Source organism: Ascochyta rabiei, chromosome 9 (assembly GCF_004011695.2).
Source record: "Ascochyta rabiei chromosome 9, complete sequence".
Taxonomy (NCBI): domain Eukaryota; kingdom Fungi; phylum Ascomycota; class Dothideomycetes; order Pleosporales; family Didymellaceae; genus Ascochyta; species Ascochyta rabiei.
The window spans coordinates 520,641-540,205 of NC_082413.1; the positions used below are offsets into that span (position 1 = coordinate 520,641).

The 19,565-nt window shown below is 51.4% G+C and overlaps 8 protein-coding genes across 8 annotated transcripts, besides 9 other annotated features; 3 read left to right on the top strand and 5 right to left on the bottom strand.

Moving 5' to 3' along the window:
- Positions 1 to 35: part of a dispersed repeat that runs on past the window's edge.
- Positions 36 to 268: 233 nt separating this feature from the next.
- Positions 269 to 405: a dispersed repeat.
- A 169-nt stretch (positions 406 to 574) lies between these two features.
- Positions 575 to 753: a mobile genetic element.
- A 3-nt stretch (positions 754 to 756) lies between these two features.
- Positions 757 to 897: a dispersed repeat.
- Positions 898 to 919: 22 nt separating this feature from the next.
- Positions 920 to 1,064: a mobile genetic element.
- A 465-nt stretch (positions 1,065 to 1,529) lies between these two features.
- Positions 1,530 to 2,123, top strand: EKO05_0005727 (uncharacterized protein; the record flags this gene model as incomplete). The annotated part of the gene is made up of 1 exon (XM_038945815.1): positions 1,530 to 2,123. The coding sequence occupies one exon, from the start codon at positions 1,530 to 1,532 to the stop codon at positions 2,121 to 2,123; it is 594 nt and encodes a 197-aa protein (XP_038798745.1).
- A 1,528-nt stretch (positions 2,124 to 3,651) lies between these two features.
- EKO05_0005728 (Unspecific peroxygenase) lies at positions 3,652 to 4,209 on the bottom strand (the record flags this gene model as incomplete). The annotated part of the gene is made up of 1 exon (XM_038945816.1): positions 3,652 to 4,209. One exon carries the CDS (start codon positions 4,207 to 4,209, stop codon positions 3,652 to 3,654), a length of 558 nt encoding a protein of 185 aa, XP_038798746.1.
- A 967-nt stretch (positions 4,210 to 5,176) lies between these two features.
- Positions 5,177 to 5,194: a tandem repeat.
- A 455-nt stretch (positions 5,195 to 5,649) lies between these two features.
- Positions 5,650 to 6,339, bottom strand: EKO05_0005729 (Unspecific peroxygenase; the record flags this gene model as incomplete). Its single annotated transcript, XM_038945817.2, has 1 exon — positions 5,650 to 6,339. One exon carries the CDS (start codon positions 6,337 to 6,339, stop codon positions 5,650 to 5,652), a length of 690 nt encoding a protein of 229 aa, XP_038798747.2.
- A 391-nt stretch (positions 6,340 to 6,730) lies between these two features.
- EKO05_0005730 (RNA helicase) lies at positions 6,731 to 8,685 on the bottom strand (the record flags this gene model as incomplete). The annotated part of the gene is made up of 2 exons (XM_038939904.1): positions 6,731 to 8,441; positions 8,495 to 8,685. 2 exons carry the CDS (start codon positions 8,683 to 8,685, stop codon positions 6,731 to 6,733), a joined length of 1,902 nt encoding a protein of 633 aa, XP_038798748.1.
- A 357-nt stretch (positions 8,686 to 9,042) lies between these two features.
- Positions 9,043 to 9,071: a tandem repeat.
- Positions 9,072 to 9,452: 381 nt separating this feature from the next.
- On the top strand, positions 9,453 to 10,661 carry EKO05_0005731 (Diacylglycerol kinase (CTP); the record flags this gene model as incomplete). The annotated part of the gene is made up of 2 exons (XM_038939892.1): positions 9,453 to 9,881; positions 9,933 to 10,661. The coding sequence occupies 2 exons, from the start codon at positions 9,453 to 9,455 to the stop codon at positions 10,659 to 10,661; spliced, it is 1,158 nt and encodes a 385-aa protein (XP_038798749.1).
- A 1,727-nt stretch (positions 10,662 to 12,388) lies between these two features.
- Positions 12,389 to 12,877, top strand: EKO05_0005732 (uncharacterized protein; the record flags this gene model as incomplete). Its single annotated transcript, XM_038945818.1, has 1 exon — positions 12,389 to 12,877. One exon carries the CDS (start codon positions 12,389 to 12,391, stop codon positions 12,875 to 12,877), a length of 489 nt encoding a protein of 162 aa, XP_038798750.1.
- Positions 12,878 to 13,278: 401 nt separating this feature from the next.
- On the bottom strand, positions 13,279 to 13,896 carry EKO05_0005733 (E2 ubiquitin-conjugating enzyme; the record flags this gene model as incomplete). The annotated part of the gene is made up of 2 exons (XM_059636659.1): positions 13,279 to 13,682; positions 13,734 to 13,896. 2 exons carry the CDS (start codon positions 13,894 to 13,896, stop codon positions 13,279 to 13,281), a joined length of 567 nt encoding a protein of 188 aa, XP_059492642.1.
- A 16-nt stretch (positions 13,897 to 13,912) lies between these two features.
- Positions 13,913 to 13,979: a tandem repeat.
- Positions 13,980 to 15,823: 1,844 nt separating this feature from the next.
- Positions 15,824 to 18,127, bottom strand: EKO05_0005734 (uncharacterized protein; the record flags this gene model as incomplete). The annotated part of the gene is made up of 1 exon (XM_038945819.1): positions 15,824 to 18,127. One exon carries the CDS (start codon positions 18,125 to 18,127, stop codon positions 15,824 to 15,826), a length of 2,304 nt encoding a protein of 767 aa, XP_038798752.1.
- Positions 18,128 to 19,520: 1,393 nt separating this feature from the next.
- Positions 19,521 to 19,565: part of a mobile genetic element that runs on past the window's edge.

Genomic DNA, 19,565 nt, shown 5'->3' on the forward strand with positions numbered 1-19,565 from the left:
CATAAATAATCTAGATCCGAGCAATACTCGTGAAGATTTAGGGGCTGCAAGGTTGACCTGACCCAACCTGTCAGGCTTGGGGGTTGTCACAGGACTAAGGGACGAGATGTTGAGAGGGGATAGGATGTATTGCAGGTAGAAGATAGACGAATCGCTACCGTGTGGGAGCAATTTCTACGTACTATGGGTGATCGATAAGCACTAGTACCTGGTTATGGCCGGGAACGGGCCATCACGGATCAATTCAAGCCATTAAGACTCTTGTGTCAGGACACAGCTCTGACCCACTGTGCCAGGCATACCTTTAAAAGGTATCAATGCTCACTCAGATAGTGAGCCTGTGGCCAGAACAGTACTTATTTGCCATACCAGGTCAGAGGTGGACACTGCCACATGCCGGAGGCTGAGTCAGTACCAAAACCTAACATCTTGTTGGACAAGAGTCCGGACACAATCCCTACTACCACGACCCAACCCAGGTCTAGCGGCAACCCAACCCCTACCCATTTGCCAGTCTATTGCTAGGGCAGCTAACGCCTATAGTAGGCTGAAGTAAAGCTTATGTTTATTACAGAAATTAGAGCTTACATTCATTACGGAAACTAGCGTTACAGTATTTGTTTTCTAACGTAGAAAAATAATTTAAGACAAGATAGAAAAAGTATTTATTGATTAACGCAAAACATAGCTTGGAGGGGTTAATTTTGAGCTATTAGCAATATAAAATTCTAGAATCTAGATTATCTCTCTTATGTTAGGCCACGGCTCTGCCCCACTATGCCAGGCAACCTCAAAAAGATATCAGTGCTCACTTAGATAGTGAGCACCTGGGTAGAACAGTACTTATTACCATACCTGGTTAGAGATGGACACTGCCACATGCCAATGGCTGAGAGTTATTTGCCAGCGTGTGACATCTTATAGGTAGTCAGTAATAACTAGTAAGTAATTCTATTTACTTTATAAGCTCTATCTCCTATTATATATTAATTTGTCATTAATCAATAATCGTCGTTACGTGTAAAGTCTAAACACCTTAGTGTCTCTAAACTAGCGTTAATCTAAAGGGGACTCAGGTCCTGCATGCTTCAAGTACTACGAGTATCAGGACCTATTGCAGGGCCCATGTAATATCACTACCGGAACAGATGGCAACATATGGACGCAAAACTTTCTTGACAACACTGTTTCCAAAATGGGAATCGGGAGTGGCAAGATCACAAATTACAAATTACCTTACAACCCTGATCAGCTGTACCACAATAAGAGCTTTCCATTGACCGGGCGCGTTGCGTTTGCTTGTGCCATCCAGCTAGGCAGTGATGGCAATTTGTACGCTGTAACAGGCGTCAGGTCTCAATTCTTGAAAATCAACCTATCTAATGGAAACATGAAAGTATTCACTCCGCCGTTGCCAAATATCCCGCTTTTGGGCAATATCCAACCATTCAACGAGCTCTGGAACGGTGGTTCAGGAGTAATCATTCCTTACTTGCATCGTTTCCGAGAGCTCAGCTGACGTAGTACAAATGTGGTACACCCTGACCACAGCAGGTACCCTGTATCACTTCGACTACTCCACGGAAACCTTTGACGGAGTATATCTTCTCCCTAATCCACTGAATGGTATAGTTGGAGTTTTCGTCTCGAAGATCAACGGCAATGTCTGGCTCGCCGAGATGCTCGGACAAGCAATTACCAAAATCGACGCCAAGACTAAACAATTCACCCGCTACCCTCTTCCTCTCGACGGCTTGGGCATAGTTGAGGTGAGCGCCGAGACTTACAACCACTGCATCTGGTTCACCGGCTTCCTGTCCAACAGCAATTTTCGATTTGACACAAAGACGGAAAAGAATGACGTATTCACTGATCCACTACCTGTTTCCTTCCCTACCGAAAATACAGTTGACAAGCAGGGAAGGTACTCGTGCTCGACTGCGACAAGGAACACGATACAGCATCTTGACTCGTACAATGAGGCAGTCATTATCGACATGCCGGATAACGAGATTATGTCTTCTGTCAGCATTCCTCCTGGTTTAAACATTGCGATTCACGCTGGTCCAGAAAATGATATTTACTTTTCGCAAGTGTTGAGGAACAGGATTGGAAGGTATTAGCTTTGAATTTGAGGTTGTAAGAGGATAATCAAAGTTTCGATCTCATCAAGAAATTAACCATAAAAATAGGTATGAAAATATAGAGTGTCGCATCATCCTGTCAGTGAACTCTTCTTTTGGCTGATCCTCTCACGGCACTACTCAGCAGATCCTACGAGGACGTTCGTACTGCCTGTTTCCGCCGATCCGCACGGCTTGCATACTTGCAGGCCAAGCCAACCCACAGCCCCCTAAACAACCCAGATCCGCCCCACCAATTGCACGAAACCCCAAGCCACTCTACAGGATGCACACCATCTATACTCGTAAAGTTTACACATACCATGTCAATTGCAGCTAGTCGGCCGCGCGGCGATCAGCAGGGATAATGCGGATCCCTTTGCGCTTTCCCCACAAACCTCGTACGGACACTAGACCTTACCCGAGGGGACTGCCACAGCTGCCTCAGCGATATAGCCGACATCGGCTCGCGAATCGGTACCGCCATCACGAGTAGGATCTAGGAGTCAGGTGAAGATACTGTAGCAGGGACTCGGGCCTGTCCATAAGCTAAGATAGATATGGTGTCACTACGCGAATTTGGTTCGAGTGTGAAGATGAGGAGTAATAGCTCTTCTCCTCCACATCATGTTTCGTTTGCTAGTGCTCGATTTTTTGCCTCACCTGTCTTGACCGAGACTAGGCAGAAGCATGGCGACTGTCGGCCGCGTGATGTGTTGGCTAATATATGGGGAGGTGATTGTTGGGAGAGTAAGTGTTTACGAGACCTGTGAGGAAACACTAATGTGGCTGGAGTGGAGTTGAAGATAGGGGTGACGCACGAGTGTGACACGGCAGATCCGACATACGTAGGTAAAGGTGTGGATAGAGTGCAAGAGGAGCTCTTTGAGAAAGACGTAAGTCATAATGGTAATGTTTGTAGACGATGCTCGTTTGGGAGACGGATGGTTGACGAGCAGAGATGTATAATCTTTTGTTTGTTCGAGATGTGAAACATGAATGAAATTATTGGTGCCTGCAAAAAAAAAAGCACCCACCCCAGATTTGCACGAACCTTTGCACCGTTAAGATCAAAATACGTTATACACAAGCGAGAGGTTCCAACTGGCCAGCTATAGCCAGTTGGCAGTGAAAGTAACAGGTCAGGTGACAGCATGCATGACAACAACCACGGAAAACTAGTCAATTACCTACCCCCCCCGCGTTCATAGTCTGTGTTGGTGAATCAACGTTCCAAATTTGGGTGGGTGCGCACATATTTGCAGCCATTATACTACAGAAACACTATTCGTACTGATGCACTGCGTGCTTGACCAGCTGTTATCAAATCATCTAATTACCATAGCGAAGCGCAGTGCGACACCACTCTCAGTTTACCCTCTTCGACCACTAATCGCTCGTACCGCTACCCTTGTAGCTAGCACCAGGGAACTTATTGAAGAGCTGGTTGTCGAAAGTAGCCAACTGTGGGCAACCAAACTTAGAGCTAAGCGGACCGAGCTGCTGGATGGCCCAACCAAGTACAGAGCTAACAGAAAGATAAAAGTGGGTTGGAGATATCAGGAAGGCAGGCGAGGGAAGCTTGCAACAAGAAGCAGGCGCCTTTGTTACCGTTGGCAAAATCGGCAGCATTGAAAGCACCACTAGTAAGATCCTGGAGATCGACGCCAGCGAAGGAGTTGGTGGTAACGGTGTTTCGACCGATGCGAACGATGCCGGGGACCTGATCATCGGCAAGGACTTCTGAAATGTTGTAGGCGTTGGCAAGAGGCCTCTCGTACCAGTTGTCTGGGATGCGCTCTTTACCGCGGTTGTGCACAAATGAGCCGGGACCTTCGCCAGTCACGGCGAAAAAGCTCTTGAGTACGTCGCGAGAAAGGAAGCCGCCAGGGTTCTCGGCGCTGTAGTTTGACATGAAGTTGATGACGAAATTGTGTGCAGCAGGTGCAACCATGCCGGAGAAGGGAGCTGAGAAGTAGTAGGAGTCGTTAAGGGTTGACCAGCGAGTTACATAGTCGGACTGTGCAGCCACGTCTTCCAGTGTGTAGGACTCAGCGCAGTTGTAAAGGTTCTCCCAGGATCGCATCTGGAAGACACCAACGTTGCCACCGTTGAGGTAAGCATCACCTTAGATGATAGAAGCATCTCCCTCGTACTGATCATGGGTTCCAGCAATACCCATTGCTGGGAAGACAGGGACGCTTTCATGTTTCAGGATAAATGGCGGATAAGCCCAGGCCACCCACCCATCATCAACATCAACATACTGAATCAATACCACGTTTACAGGCGTATTTTGCTCTATTTTGTTCTACTACTTAGTGTACACAATGTCAGATAAGCCTTCTACTGTTTATAGGCATTTTTAGCGTTATTTTAACTGTACCCTGCTGCCAATCTACTATCCTAACAAACAGAACCAGAAACACCTAAACACCCTACAACGCTCTGCTATACTAGGGATACTCTACTTCTGCAACGTGCACTATATACCTTGCTTATATAGAGATATTCAGAAAGCCCTAGGAGTCCCTAAGACTACTGCCCGCCGAGTGTGCTACTCCCAAGAGCTACAGACTCTCTATCACAGCAACTAACCTGACTCCTAAGGTGGTCCTTGTGAGCTCACAGTCGCTAACGCACACGCTATTATTAATTACCTAAATAATTGTGCTTTTAAGAAGAAGGCAGAGACTTGGCAGGATATACAGATAGAAGCAGGTGTTATTGCAAAGCACAATAAGGAGGCCTACTTACGCATCACTATCTGGCGCTGTGTTAATAAGATCGCCCCTATCACCAAACACATAGCAGCTTAGAAGGAGGAGCACCTACCTAAGCGTTAGGTAGAGCGAGTACAGTAGTGTAATGTACAGCTACAGGCTTAGCTAAGGGGTAAACACTGGAAGGACGTACTCTGGTGTAATAAGCTACACTAGAAAACTGGCCCTAGGCATAAGAGAAAGCTTAAAAGAAGGAGAGGCAAGAATAAAAGAAATAAGCTATAGAACGTGCAGTATAATCTATATCACAAGCAAGATACTAAGGATTAAAAGAAGAAGAAGAAGAAGTTCTATCTCTTTTGTGTGCTAGGATACAACTTTGCATAGTGTATGCTGTATAAAACTAACTACTTAAATAGCAAGATAACGTTAAGGGTGTTTATTAAGAAGATCCTCCCCGCGCTTAAGAGTAAGTTGCTCTATTAGGGTGGCAATTAGACGTTGTACATAGACAAGGACTCCTCTTACACATACAAAAGCACCCTTAATTATATACATTTACACAGCTAGGAGCATATTATTAGGTACTCTAAGTCTCTAGACCTCTTAATTATAGAGACCTAGGTCTCCCCACTTAAGGAGAAGTTTTATCGCTAAACATGTCACTTAAAAAATAAGGGGATGGCACGTTTTTATAAGGTGTGGGCGGATTTAGATCTATAAAAGATCAACAAGACTATAAAAAAATACCCTAGGCGCTTGATTAAATGCTGGGATGTTGTACGTGGCAGAGCAACTAAATTTTAGCCAAAAATACTGTGTAGTTGTGCTGTAATTAATCTGTTTTCATGGTGTTGTTGAGGGAATTGCCATTGTGATTTTGGTGGGTGGCCTGGGCTTATCCGCCATTTATCCTGAAACATGAAAGGGACGGTAGGTGTGAACTTTCCGCCAATTGACCAGCGATTCGAGACTGGGTCTCTGGCCAGTGCAGTTAACATAACAGCAAGGAACAGAGCAAGACCGGGAGACATGTTGTATGCATCACCAAGACCCTGAACAGTCTGTGCCGTGGTGAGCAGACCGTTGCGAGGAATGAAGTTGTGGTTGGCAGCAGCGTTTAGACCGGGGCACTGCCCATGAATGTCACCTCCACCAGGAGATTGAAATTCATGGCGACTACCAGCGCCCACACTGACAAGCTGTTCTTGAGCATCGAGACCCAGAGCTGGTAGTCCAGTATTTGTCGTCCGGACTTGAAGACAGGGTCGTGTGGTGGTGGCTCCTCGCGTTTCTGCATCTGTCTGTTCATCTCCATAACGTTGGGCCATGCCGCTGCAAAGGGCAGGGTTGTGGACAAAGCGCTGGTTGTGGAGAAACGCATGACGGTGGGGGAGAATTGAAGATTGAGAGATGAAAGTATTGAACAAGTGTTGGATGCTGACAGTCAAATGTGTAAAGGGCCTCGTCTTGATACAGCTGATTCCTCGCATCCAAAACGGGCTATTCTTGAGATGTTCATCTCGTGTCCGTTGTTGCCAATTCACTAGAGCTCCTCCTCTAAGAAGCGGTTCTTAATGTTGGTTGTGATGCAGATCTTTGTGGGGCGGCCTACGCCATGTTACTCCCAAGGCCTGCAATACTGGGGAAAAATCCGGGGTCATTACAAGCTGAACGATGTAGACCCTTGTGCGGATGAAGGCAATCCGAAGATGTGGTGGATTCTGGCCAGTCGCCAAAGGCTTCTACGTGGATCGTGAGTCATTTGATCGAGGGATAGTCGCAGCAACCAGGCCCCGCTGAGGGTGGACGAGCGTTTATACCAAGATTTGGACCTGCTGATCGAGGAAGCGATTGCTCGACAGCTCCCAGATTCGTTGCCTCTCAATCGTCGAATCCCTTGAATTCATCTTCCTCCTCAGCAGCTTCTGTCTGCTTCACCTTCTCGCGCATCTGTGCAATCATCTTGTCTAGTTCCTCTTCTTTCTTCCGTTCTTCGTCAGTCAGCTTCGATCTACGGTCGTGCTCACGCTTCGACAGCTTCTTCTCACGCCTGAGCTCTTTGGTGGCTTTGTGTTCTTTCTGCTGCGTCCAGGCATTTGCAATCTTGTTTTCCTTGACGAATTTCTTGCCTGTGCCACCTTGAGCTGTAGCCTCTGCGAGCTCAGTCTGACGCTGTTGCTCGCGCAACTTATCCTTGTACGCGAAAGCATCGAAGTCCATCGCAACACCGAGTGACTTATCGCCCTCCCACTTCTTCGTTTCAGGCATGCGGGGAAGTCGGAGCAGACCCCAGGCATTTCCAAGCTCAGTCCAATCCAGATCCTCGACACGAAAGATGGAGCTAGCGGTGTGCTTGCTGTACGCACGAACCCAGGACACAAACCCGCGTTGCGCCTTGTCGTAGATAGCACGATCGGATTTGGCAACCTTCCTGATCGCATTGGTGGTTTGCTCGATGTCTTCTGGGGTGACGGCAATGCTTGGATTTATGAGTGGCATAACAGGAGTTTGCCGCACACGTAGAAACTCGACGTAGTCCTCCTCGAGGCCTGGTGTGAGGAAAGTGACAGCGAGACCCTTCCGCCCTGCGCGTCCGGCACGACCACAACGATGAATAAAGGTCTTTGGATCACTTGGAGGATCGAGCTGCAAGACAAGATCTACGGAAGGAATGTCCAACCCGCGAGCGGCGACATCGGTAGTTAGTAAGATCGAAGGTGTGACGCTGTCGACAAACTTGGTGAAGTTCTTTCGACGGACCTTGTCAGGGTGTTTCCCGTGGAGTGGAACGATGGTGTGGCCCTTGAGTACTTCTGGAAGTACATGCTGGAAGTAGTCGACAGCAAAACATGTGGCCAAGTAGAATATGGTCTTCTGCGGCTGTGGCTGCACCAAGGCAAGAATCTGCTTGATAGCGGGGAGCTTGTGCGAAGGTGGTGTTACAAGGTAGGACATTTGTAAGCTGGCAGGTGTCCGTTTATCCTCAATCTGACCATTCTCGGCTGCCCTCGCTTTGACTTTGACAGCAATCCGGACCGGGTTGCGTAGGCCTACACGGATAAGTTGGTCGACGGCTTCACTGACACTGGCACTGAATAGTCCTGTTCGCCGTTGCTTAGGAAGTCGTGACAGGATCTTCTGTAAATCGTCCTTGAAACCAAGATCTAGAAGGCGATCAGCCTCGTCAAGGACGAGGGCGTCAAATGACGATGAACAATGAACATGTCGAGAAGAGAGCAGCTCGAGTAATCTTCCAGGTGTGCCAATGAGGACGTTGGTCTGCTTCTTCAAGAATGCGCTGAGGTCTTGAGCAGGTGTGACTGAACCACCAAGAAGTAGCTGAGGCACGACTTTGAGGGTCCCAGCAGGGAACGTTGGTTTTGGCGGGGCATCTGCGTCTTCCATGTCGCTGTCCTCGTCCTCTGGTTCGAGTGCTGCAGCTGACGGAGCATGGAACTTGAGAACCGAGCATAAGACAGTGTGGATCTGGGTTGCTAGTTCCCGTGTTGGCGAAATGATGATAGCACCCACGTGATGCTTCTTGATTGGCACATCGAGTCGAAGTAGGCGCTCAATAATGGGTATTAGAAAGCTTTCTTCAAGTCAGCGTACCATTGCCATGGAGATAAAGGGGACATGGCATACGCAAGAGTTTTTCCACTTCCTGTAACAGCTTCGACGACAACATCGGAGTTCTTCATGAACATGGGAATGGCGGCGTGCTGCACCGGTGTGGTCTTTACGAAGCCCATGGCGTCCACAGCCTCGAGAATCCATTCAGAGAGCGCAGGCGTCAAGGCTCCAAACGAGCGATCCACTTTGGGTTGGGGCGCCATCTCCAAATTGCGTGAGGCGCGAAGTGTGGTGGTTGCGCTGGCGCAAAATGCAAGGTAAACTTTTACTCAGCCCGGACAGAAAAGTTGAGCTGTACCGGTAGCGCCGTGGCGGTGCGAGCGCCGCCACACGTCGATCATTGGGGAAGGTGCAACCGGCCTTCACGTGCGCAGCCGTCATCAGACCGTCTGCAATGATGTCGAGACGTGTTGAAGCCCTTGGAGGATTTCTTGGAGAAGGCTTCCAACATCCTGCGTACGAAGGGAATGCTGTGAGCCGCTGTAGGGGGGAACACTTGGTTGTCATGAGCAGAGTATCTTTAATTACATGCAAGCTGATATCATCGGCGGCACTGATCCGCGCAGGCGCAGGCGCAGGCGCAGGCGCATACACGCGACAAGATTGCGGCAGCCCTGCTGAATTTCCAGGCGTGGTAGCAAGACCACCTAGGCGTCACCGGTGTCGCAACGTCTCTTCCTATTTCACCACGACTGCAAGCTGGCTACTTTCGCCCACATAAATTGTGGCATCTCCTGCTCTCTCAGACGATGCGCGCAGTCCGGACGAATTCACGTCCACCTTGGCCTTGCTGATTACGTCTGACGCCAATGTCGAAGCCACGACACCCACAGTCTTAATAGACGCTCACCCTGGTCGAAATCCACTACTCGTTCAAGTAGCTGCCTTTTGTGCGAGGGCCCGCTCCAGCGTATCCGGCCTCGTCCGCACGCCTCCGCTCCCATATTTCACCACCTGCTGGCATTCGGTCATGGCCTCGTCCAAGCAGTATCAGATACCGCACACCCCGCGCGTCATCTCGCCTTCGCCCACTCCTTCTGAGGCAGGCAGTGGAAAAGATGGCTACTTCGGTCCTGTGACGCGTGCTTCGGCGCGCAAAAGCAGAGTACAATCTCCCCAGCCTATAGAAGAGGATTCGTCAGGCTCAGATCCTGAGAAGCGCGCGCGAACGAGAAGCCGCGATCCCACACTCGAGGGAGGAATAGGGCGCAGGAAAGTCAGCGGGTTGACGTACCGAAGGCAGCAGAACGGCGGGTTGAAGAAAGACGTCACCTTGCCGAGTGGAACGAACAACGGACATTTGTCACCAGCAGCTGCAAACAAAAATTACTGGAGGGAAATGAGCCGCAGTCCAAGTCCACTCGGATTGATACCCATCCACCAGGAATGGCGGTCTTTCGTACGTCACCATGTCATGCTGTAGCCCCAGCCCGTTTGCTGACATTGCTAGATCCACCGCCATGAAATCCCCCGCAAGATCCTCCACGTCTCCATCGGCTTTGTATCCATCTTCCTCTACTGCACCGGCCGTCAGCTGTCGCAGATCCACCCCGTCTTGCTCGCCATGCTGATCCCCGTCGCCGTCACCGACGTAATCCGACACCGCTACTGGCAGGTCAACCGCTTTTATATCCGCTGTCTCGGCGCGCTGATGCGTGAATCCGAAGTGGATGGTTACAACGGTGTCATCTCATACCTCCTTGGCGCATGGATTGTTATGCGCTTCTGTCCCAAGGATGTCGGGGTAATGAGCATCTTGTTGCTCAGCTGGTGCGACACTGCAGCATCGACGTTTGGTCGTCTCTGGGGACATTTGACGCCCAAGGTCAGAAAGGGCAAGAGCCTTGCTGGTACAATCGCGGCATGTGTGACCGGAATCATCACGGCTGTCCTGTGGTGGGGCTGGCTGGGACCCTTATATTCAGAGCTCAACCACGGCGACAACGCCTTTGCTTTCCAAGGCGCTCTTATCTTGCCAGCCCGAGTGCAGCAATCACTCGGCCTGTCTGCTGCACAGAGCTCCATTACGGGGTATACCGCGCTTGGTGTCATGTCGTTGGTGACAGGCATCATCGCAAGCGGCAGCGAGGCGCTTGACCTGTTCGGTTGGGACGACAACCTGACGATTCCAGTCCTTTGCGGCGCAGGACTGTGGGCCTTCCTCAGCGTCTTCGGCTGAAACGCCAAACCATGTTCCTTGCCAATCTCTCTAATGTCTACTTGCTTTGTCCTCTTTCTTGCGTACGCAAATGAATACCCTAGAACATGGCGGCTTAGCATCGCTGCTTCTCCATGATGACGGCGTTTTCGGTTCTAGGGGTTTTGGATGTACAATACACCATATGGCGGGTCAGCTTCAGACCGAACATTCTCTCGGCACTTTCCATCATCTCCGCTTTCACAAATAGAAGCAAAACAAGCGTACCCTGAGCTGTTCTGCACACGTTCAGATTTCTACCTGCACCCAAGGCACAGCAATGAATTGGTCCCAGCGTCCGCGCTAGTTGCAGGTTGATCTCCTAACGACCTTTGGATGTCTCAATACTTGTGCATAACTCGAAGTGCTTGATTTCACGACCACAGTTCTGTGAACCAGTTCCTCTTTTCCCTCGAACCCCAAGGATTTCCTTCCACAACAATTGGTGGATCATTTCAACAGCTATTTCACAATCGAAGAACTCAAGCAAATGCTCACCCTGAACAAAGCCTTCAATTCCGCAGCTGAGCGATTGTCTTGATTGGTTCAACAAAGCGTGATCCTTTCAGCGCTGCATTATGCACATTCTCCCACAACTTGCGCACACTGGAACTACGAGGTATAGTCGACATTGGAATTTTTCAACGCAACGAGAACGAAAATGTGTTGTGGCCCAACCTAGAATCGCTTGTAGTCATGTCTGGCCCGTCAAGGTGGTGACGCAACATACTACACCCTACCCCGTTACGAAAGATCATTACCCGCCCCTTGGCCCTGATACGAATGATGTCGTCCATGATGAGTTTCTCAAAGCCCACAGCCACCCAACCGACGACATTTTCGGTGGTTACGGTTTTAGAATCGTCCCTCATGAGAGTGTATTAGATGCTAAACTCTGTACAATTCCGAATCCAGAACAGGCCCGCCAGACGCGCGGTGAAGCCTCGCAATAAGCCTTAGCGGCTTCGTAGTACATGGCAAATTGGACCTTGGAAGACGTCTGGAAGCCATACGCCAACAACAGGTCCACGCTGGCAAAGAAGACGACAGATGGTGTAGGAAAGTGTGGGTCGAGGAGACGCAGGACAAGAAGTGCAGTGCAGCTGAGAAGGCCTAAGCAAGAAAGGTAGATGCGGCAATGAGTGCACAAGATGCTGGAATTACAAACCATGGTAACTAAAATAGAGACGCAATGTACAGAAGGCCAATGTAAATGAAGTTGTGGCAAGAGTTCTTCTAGACTTGAGCAGGAGATGTGACGGGACAAATAGGAGATGCGAGGACGCGGGGGAGTCGATGGGAGGGAAAGAAGTCTAATTTAAGACAGGAAATGGTGTTGGATTGAGCGGCTGTGTTCTTGGAGGGCTCACGACGGCGGTAACGTTTGGTTATCGTTCAACGGTGGGTACAAAATTAGGTGGAGCACAACTATAGGGTGGCCCCCAAGTGTCAGCCCGTCTACTGCGCCACTATGCGCCCTGACAAGGCAGGAGCGTTCTACATTTAACCCTGAAGAATTTGGAGGCGACCAATGCTTGATCATGGATTGGCAAGGTTGGAGTCTCATGCCTCGTATATCCAATGCGCTCACCGTGAATCACTTTGGTCCGCGGCCACGCCTCGTCACATCTGTCTGCAGTCTGCGTCCCCTGTCTCCTCAGCTCAACTCAGTAGAACCAGCTTTCTCGTCGACGGCCGCTTGAACCACAATGGCGCTTGAGCACGTCCAAGACCCCAAACCCGCAGATGGCGCAAAGCCACTGTCGCGCAACCCAGCCACTGCAGTGCCCTCGCAACGAAGACACAAAGCGCCCACAGTGGAACGGGACCGTCCCATCACCAAGATGGAGGCTGGGCAACCACCCACCACGGCCCGCTCGTCTCGGAACAACTCCTCTGGCCTCTCACCCGCGACTCCGTTATTGTCCAGCGTGCCTACGCCACCATCGCTCCACGCTGCGAGCGTCTTCTCTCTGGTCTCGATATGCGCTCTTAGCGCAACGTGGGCTCTTGTCTCGATGTTCTGGGACTTTCATGGCCTTTTCGAAACCCACAAGGCTGGTCTTTTCATGTGTGCCGGAGTGGCAGTACCCGTGCTCGTTCTCTTCATGTTGGTCCGCGTGATGTACGACCAGTTGTTCGGAGTGCTTGCGCGGGAACTGGAAGGGTTTCAAGCCGGTGCGTGGATGATGTGTTAGTCTTTGCATTTGGATATTCCAGGAAGTGGTTTGGTCGGTTCGAAAGGAAAGAGTGGGCCTTGTCATGCGATTTGAACGCTCAACGACGCAGGAAGCCATTGGTTGTCTGATAGCCGTTTTACCCTCGTGGATGGAAGAGTGATTTACCTCGTGAGCGCAACGGTGTATTCATTGCCATCATCTACCAAGCCACTCGATGGTCATTTTGTTCACCTCCAGCAGGACACAACGTAGAAGGATATCGTAGATGCATTGTACGCTAATCAAACCACGCCTGAAGTCCTGCGATGCACGCCTAAAACGATCAAATTGACCGGAAATGCCGCAAGTATCCGTGTCCCTGCTCGGCAGCTCCAGTCTTCTTGTCACAGCCCTCTGAAGATGCCTCAAAGACAGCCAGTCTACTCAAACTCCAAGCTATCTCGTACACACTTCCTCACGCGCTTCTTGAACTCGGGTGTGTTTTCTCGCCACAGCGCAGCAGCTTCTACGTTGGCAGGTGACTCGTCGTTCGGGCTCGAGAGCATCGATATGACAGAGAGGAGGATCGTCTCGGGGGTCTGGACCGGGGACCAGCGCTCGGCTGCTGATTCGTAGCCGTACTTGTCTTCCTCGGGTGGGTGAAGGATAGAGATGCAAACTTCGCCGTTCTGGTAGACTGGTGGTGGGTCAGATGGGAGGGCTCGGAATGTTTGGCGTAGGAAGAACTTGCTGTTGGGGTGGAAGATGGGGGTCTCAAAGCGCATCTTGGGCGGTAGAAGCGGGTATTCTGAGGGGAAGTTGAGCCGTGCGCGGAAGAAGCCACCTGGGACCTGTCAGTCAAATTCGGCCTCTGGTGTTTCGTGAAGTTTCGTGCCTCCATAGAACTTTGTGTCGTCGTCAATCATCAGCATCACTTCCCACTCGAAGACGTTGCTGTCCACCAGCCCACAGCTGATTCCTGATATGCTCTTGTCGTTCTGCATCTGCTTCAACTGGCGCGAGAGGAGCCCTGCGGCGGCTGACGATGATGATGCCATGTCCAAGTGGTGTGTGGTGTGGTGTGTGGTGTGTGGTGTGTGCTGTATGCTGTGTGCTGTGTGCTGTGTGCTGTGTGCTGTGTTGGTCGCGTGCTGGTGTATCAGCGAAGCTTGTGTGAAGCTGAGCTCAGAACAACGCGGGGCTGTTCAAAGGCGAGCGCAGAGTGGGGCCAAAGATGTAAAAGGCAGTCGCAGAGCCTCGTAAGAGAAGGATGTGTGCTTGGATGCACGTGAGCGCTCTGCATGCGCGGGCGCAGAGTATATAAGGAGCCGGCGGTCCAGGCGCGTTGCGGTGTATACGTCAAAGGTCGACCGAGGCAATTGCGGGGCAGTCCTGGCAATGGCGGGCGTTGGGCAGGGGTATGAATGGCTGAGGGGCCACTCTCCACTGGATCAAGGTGACAGCGGCCGAAAGTGTGCAGCTTCGCAGAGAGCTTTGGGCGGCGTGGGCATAAAAATGTGTGAAGAAGCAAGCATCCGAGGTCGTGAGCACCTTCCCGCCGACACGCTCAATGGTGGCGTCAGAAGCCAAGAGCTAGCAGGGGTTGTTTCCAGCGGCCGACTTCCTCTTTCTCTCACTTCCGCATCTCCACCGTCTCAGAGCCATCTTGACGCGTCACGCGACTGGGCATCCTGGTGTTGAGTCTGTAGGGCTGCGCTGAAACGGAGAAGAACGAGTGCTGACCAAGGATCAAACGGCGACAGCGGCAACGCTCGACGTCCCTTTTCGCGTTGGCCGCATCATGCCCAATTCAAAGCAAACTCCATGTTGTCATGTGGCGGAGTGGGACACGATCAGAGTGCTTCTCAGACAACAATTGTCGGCCGCCGACCGAGCCAAACGTCTCAGCGCACGCCCAGCCAGGGTCCTGGGCCCCTCGTGCCTTGACGGTCGCCCTGGCCGCCCGCATGACCAAATCGATATCAAGAAGTCCCATCACGCACAAAGCCTGTCTTGCGGCAACACTTTCGAGTGAAATCCATCCTTATCGACTGCTCACCTCCAATACGCCTCACGACGCTTTCCAACCTTACGTTACAGATGGCTGGCTATTCAACAACCCTGGCGCTGACTGTGATGGACTTGTCGTAACATGACCAGGGATGCCTTGACATGTGGTTTATTTGCGATGCGACACGGCAGCGCGACTACGGCTGCAAGCTGCATGTCAAACGGCACGTTGTGCTTCGTGACACAACATGCAGTGCTGGGCCTGGAAGCCGGGACATCCAGCACCTGTCACAAAGTCTTGTTACGACGATGAGTGCATACGGACCAAGGTGTGAGCGTGCGGCTCACTCACGGAACCATGTATTGCAGGCGTTGTGATTGGTTGACTATAGCACCCATGCAACCTCGAAAGAGACAGCAGTTGCCCCGTTGACTGTGCTAAAACCCGACATGGCTGTTTCCAACCCGATCTTTCCCTCTTGAGCATTCAGGCGTCGGTCTTTGCGACCAGCTCGCTCAGAGTGCTGTAAGGTTGCGCAAATATTGCCATGTCACGGGTAGTCCAGCGCCCAGAAAAGATTGCTATCACCGCAAACCAGCACCGGAGTGGATAGCGCGCTGAGGGGGCCAAGTCAGTATGAGTGTGGAGGCTGTGCAGAAGTGGATTGGGGCGTTGGGTAAGGTGGGGGGAAGTAGGGGCGGCGGATGCGCTAGGAGAGGAGGGTTGTGGTGAGACGAGGGTGATGTGGGAACCTGTTTGCTGGAAGGCTGGGTCCTGCTCTCCAAGGTGGTAGCAAGGTGGAAGAGAGATTGGAATGCAAGGTAACGCCACGTGTAGCCACGGTTGGTAGGCCTGGCCTGATATATACCCCGCACGATGCGACTTTCCGCCATGTACGCCACTGAGATGAGAAAGAAAGGAAATATACAGGATAGGATCGAACGGTAGAAGCAAACAGATTGCATCGGCGCTCCTTACGCAGCCCATCTCCTCTCATGCCTCGTGGAAGCTGCTTCGACCTCCTCGGATTCTTCCGGCCTCTGCTCTGCTGCCTCGAGTTGCTTGACCCTCTCAACCTCCTTGAGTCGCTCTAGATTCGCCGTCTCCTTTTCCTCCTGCGCTTTCTTCTGCCTCTCCTTTTCCTCCTGCGCCTTCTTCTGCCTCTCCTTTTCCTCCTGCGCCTTCTTCTGCCTCTCATTTTCCTCCTGCGCCTTCTTCTGCCTCTCCTTTTCCTCCTGCGCCTTCTTCTGTCTCTCCTTTTCCTCCTGCGCCTTCTTCTGCCTCTCATTTTCCTCCTGCGCCTTCTTCTGCCTCTCCACTTCCTCGAGCCTCTCCCTGTCGTGTTTTTCCCTCTCCTTCTGTTCGTGTTCCTGCTTGGCCATCTCCACTGCAATCTGCATCTTGACCTTCTCTCTCTCGCGTTCCTTCTTCTTCTTGTCGTCGAGAGTTTTGCGATACGCTTCTTCATCCTTGAGCCTCTGAGCCTCGTTCTCGGTCTTGAGCTCGTGCATCCATACGCCCCAACCGTCGTCGAAGATCTGCTTCAGCTGACCGAGCGTACCGCACACACCATCCACCTCGCCCCACGGCAGCCAGATCTGCTCCTTGGCCGTCCAGATCCCCCCGCGCCCGCCGCGTTGGTCCCAGAACCGATCGCCTCCGACGAGGGAATCGTGGTAGCCATTGGGACTTTGTGGTGTGCGGAAGTATTTTCTCAACAACGCCCGCTTGTAGGGAGTGAACCAGAGATTGTTGAATGCGATTTGAGCGCTGGACACAGCGGATAGCCTTGGATGGTAAACCGAGTCGGGAACGCGGAGGATCAGAGCGGGGATCGCACCGGTGTAGGTATTCTGTATGAGTGGTATATTGGACCATGAAGTGTGGCGGTTCGGGAGCTGGTCGAGTTTGTTGACGTATTCGAGTTCATCAATGTATGCGGGCTTGTTGGTGTGGGGAGAAGGGTTGTTAAGGTAAAGACTGGGGCTCCAGAAGGGGAGTGTACTAGTAAGCAGAGCAGATGGAAGGGAGAGGTGTGGTGTAATGGTGTTTGGGTGTCGGTATTTGGAAAGATCGGTCGAGTTTTTGTGCACGAGAGGAACCAGTTCGTCGAGGGTGCTGTATACGAGCGGCTGGAAAAGGGTGTGCGTGTAGTCCAGGCCGATGGAGAACTCATACTGCGTCTCTGGATGGAGCGTGATGTTCGCGGTCTCGACACGACGCTCAGCTGCTACATGCTCTTCCGCTGCCTTTCCTGCCCATTCGCGCAGCTTCGCGGCCGCAGACTTGCCTCTTCTCAGGACTGCATCTCGTCTAAGCTGCTGCTCGCCAAACATGGTGGCAAGCACCGACTGCATCGTCTGCTTCTCGTTGTTCTTTTCCTCGTACTTCTTCAGTGCTGCTTCAAATAAGGCCCTCAAGTCTTTCGCAGGTCCCATCACCGCTTTTGAGTTCAGGTATCTCGCTGGTCGATCTTCTGTGCTGCCCTCTTCACTCGCCCCATACATGTCGTCAGGCATAATCGATTGTGGAGCGTATCTGCAAGCCATATCGTCGCCTTCGCACACCTTCTCAGCACCAAACACGATTGTCTGGTTGAACCTTTGCTGCTTATTTCCGTCTAGGCCGTACTTTTTCAGCAGCCTTACGTTCGCATATTCTACAACCGCCTCATACTGTTTGATGATAACATCGCTTGGCAGCTGGAACCAAGTGTCCTGGCCATCCACGATCAGCAGCAGGTCCTCATCATGCACCAACTTTGCATTATCCAGATACTCGCGTATACCGTATATGGTCTGTTCCTCCTTGTGTTCCGGTGAAGTGAACGTTTGGCGAAAGTTGACGGCGGTCGGCGGAGGATAGTTCAGCAGCATCGCCGATAGTGTTGACTTGCAGAAGGCATCTGAATCCTTCTCGCTCGTCATAAGCAAATGAAAGTTGGGCGTCGATTTCTCCAACTTTGGCGGCAGGTGATCGATTTCGCCGTTCTCGAGCTGCAGAGTCGTGTTTGAGGGTGCCTTGAAGGGCGTTTTCGAGAGCTTCGGCAAGCTGGTCAGGTAGGGTCGCCATTGGTAGTCGGAGAGGGCGTGGTATTGTTCAGTAATTGCTTCTGGGTGCCGTATGCCTGCGAGGCCGAGTACGAATGTGAGGACAATGACGGAGAGGAGCAGTGTTCGCCCACGCCGCGAACAAAGCCACTGGACTGCTGCTCCTCCTATTGCTGTCGGGGACTGTCGCGGGGACATAGGCATAGCCTGCATCGCGTCACCCGCCATGGTGGGTGGATTGATGTTGCCTCACTCAGTGTGGGAATAACGCTCCGGATGGCGAGATGAAGGAGGGACTGAACAAAGGCAGGGCGACCTCGACATGTGCACACATACCACGACACTACCACACAAGATCCAATCGTCAGCCCCGTGCGCCAGTACCGTTCCTGGGTAATCGTTTGACGTTCCTTTGATGACGCCGTTGTTCCGCCGTTCTTACGTGTCACCTCCACACGTCCCGAGCCCTGCAATCTTGGGGGAACAAGGCTACCCTCTGCTATGTAGATTGCGAACGCTGTAAGGGACCACATGTCAGAAGAAGGGTAAGACATTGCAGCCATCACTCTAAATGCCTTGGAGACTTCCGGGCGCGCAGAAACGAGGCGTTGAGCGCAGCCAGCTATTGGAAGTCAAGCCCAAGGTGCTGGTACCCTCGTCGTGAACTAGGCTGTACGAAGCATAGGCTTCCCGTTTCTGGGAGGTAGTGATCCGCAAATAGCTCGTCGGACAAGACGTCTTCGCATCTCTTGTCTTTGTTACGCGCGGGACGGCTTTGTTCCCCGAGAATCACACTGTCTGACAGCTGTCGTTTATCTCCCTTAGTTGTCTGACATGTGGATTGCGAACATTGAGAAACATGTTCCAATGCAACGCTCGTGCACATTGTTGAGCTTCATCTCAGCTAGCTCAAACGGCAGCCGAGAGCTACCGACGCTAAGTCTAATAGGGAAAGGCTCACTCTAACCCCTGGAAGAAAGGCAGCGTCTCGCAGGGACTACTTGGTGCTCTGCCAGTAGCGCTACGGCGCTATTGGTTAAAGAAGCACAAGCGAAGCGCTAGAGTAGCCCCTGACGTCTGTGCTCGCTGAGATACATAGTAAGTTGAGCTGAGATCCTTGCGGGCACGCTAACCTCTCCGGGGCTAATGCGGCGATCACAGCTCCGCGACGGCGTGCCCACTGACAGCTGTTAGCTGTTAAGGCTGAACTCTTTGCACCGAAAAGGAGGCTTCTTTAGGGCCTGTCTACTTCACACGATTTATTTGATTTCTATAGAGTGTGGTAGGTGCGTTTCAGTCGATTTTAGCGTTGTTAGCACCTGCCGGTGCCTGCTAGTGTGACGCAGCAGGAGTTGTGAGCACACGTTAATAATCGGATAGGGGTGTCTACTTCGACTGAGTCTGTAATTTGTATGGTACTGTATAGTATTTTAAGACTATCTGTAAGAGAGTCTACCCTAGGGGCTGATCAGACCTAGGTTACGTGCAACTATGAGCTAGGTTACGTGCAACTGTAAGCCAGGTCACGTGCAGCAATAATCAGACAACTTAATTAATTTCAGGTACCTCTCTAACCCAATTTTAGCTTTACAGTCTAATTTTACAATTATCTAATTGTCTATAACGTACTCCACGGGTGAGCGGATTAAACGGGTGAGCGGATCAC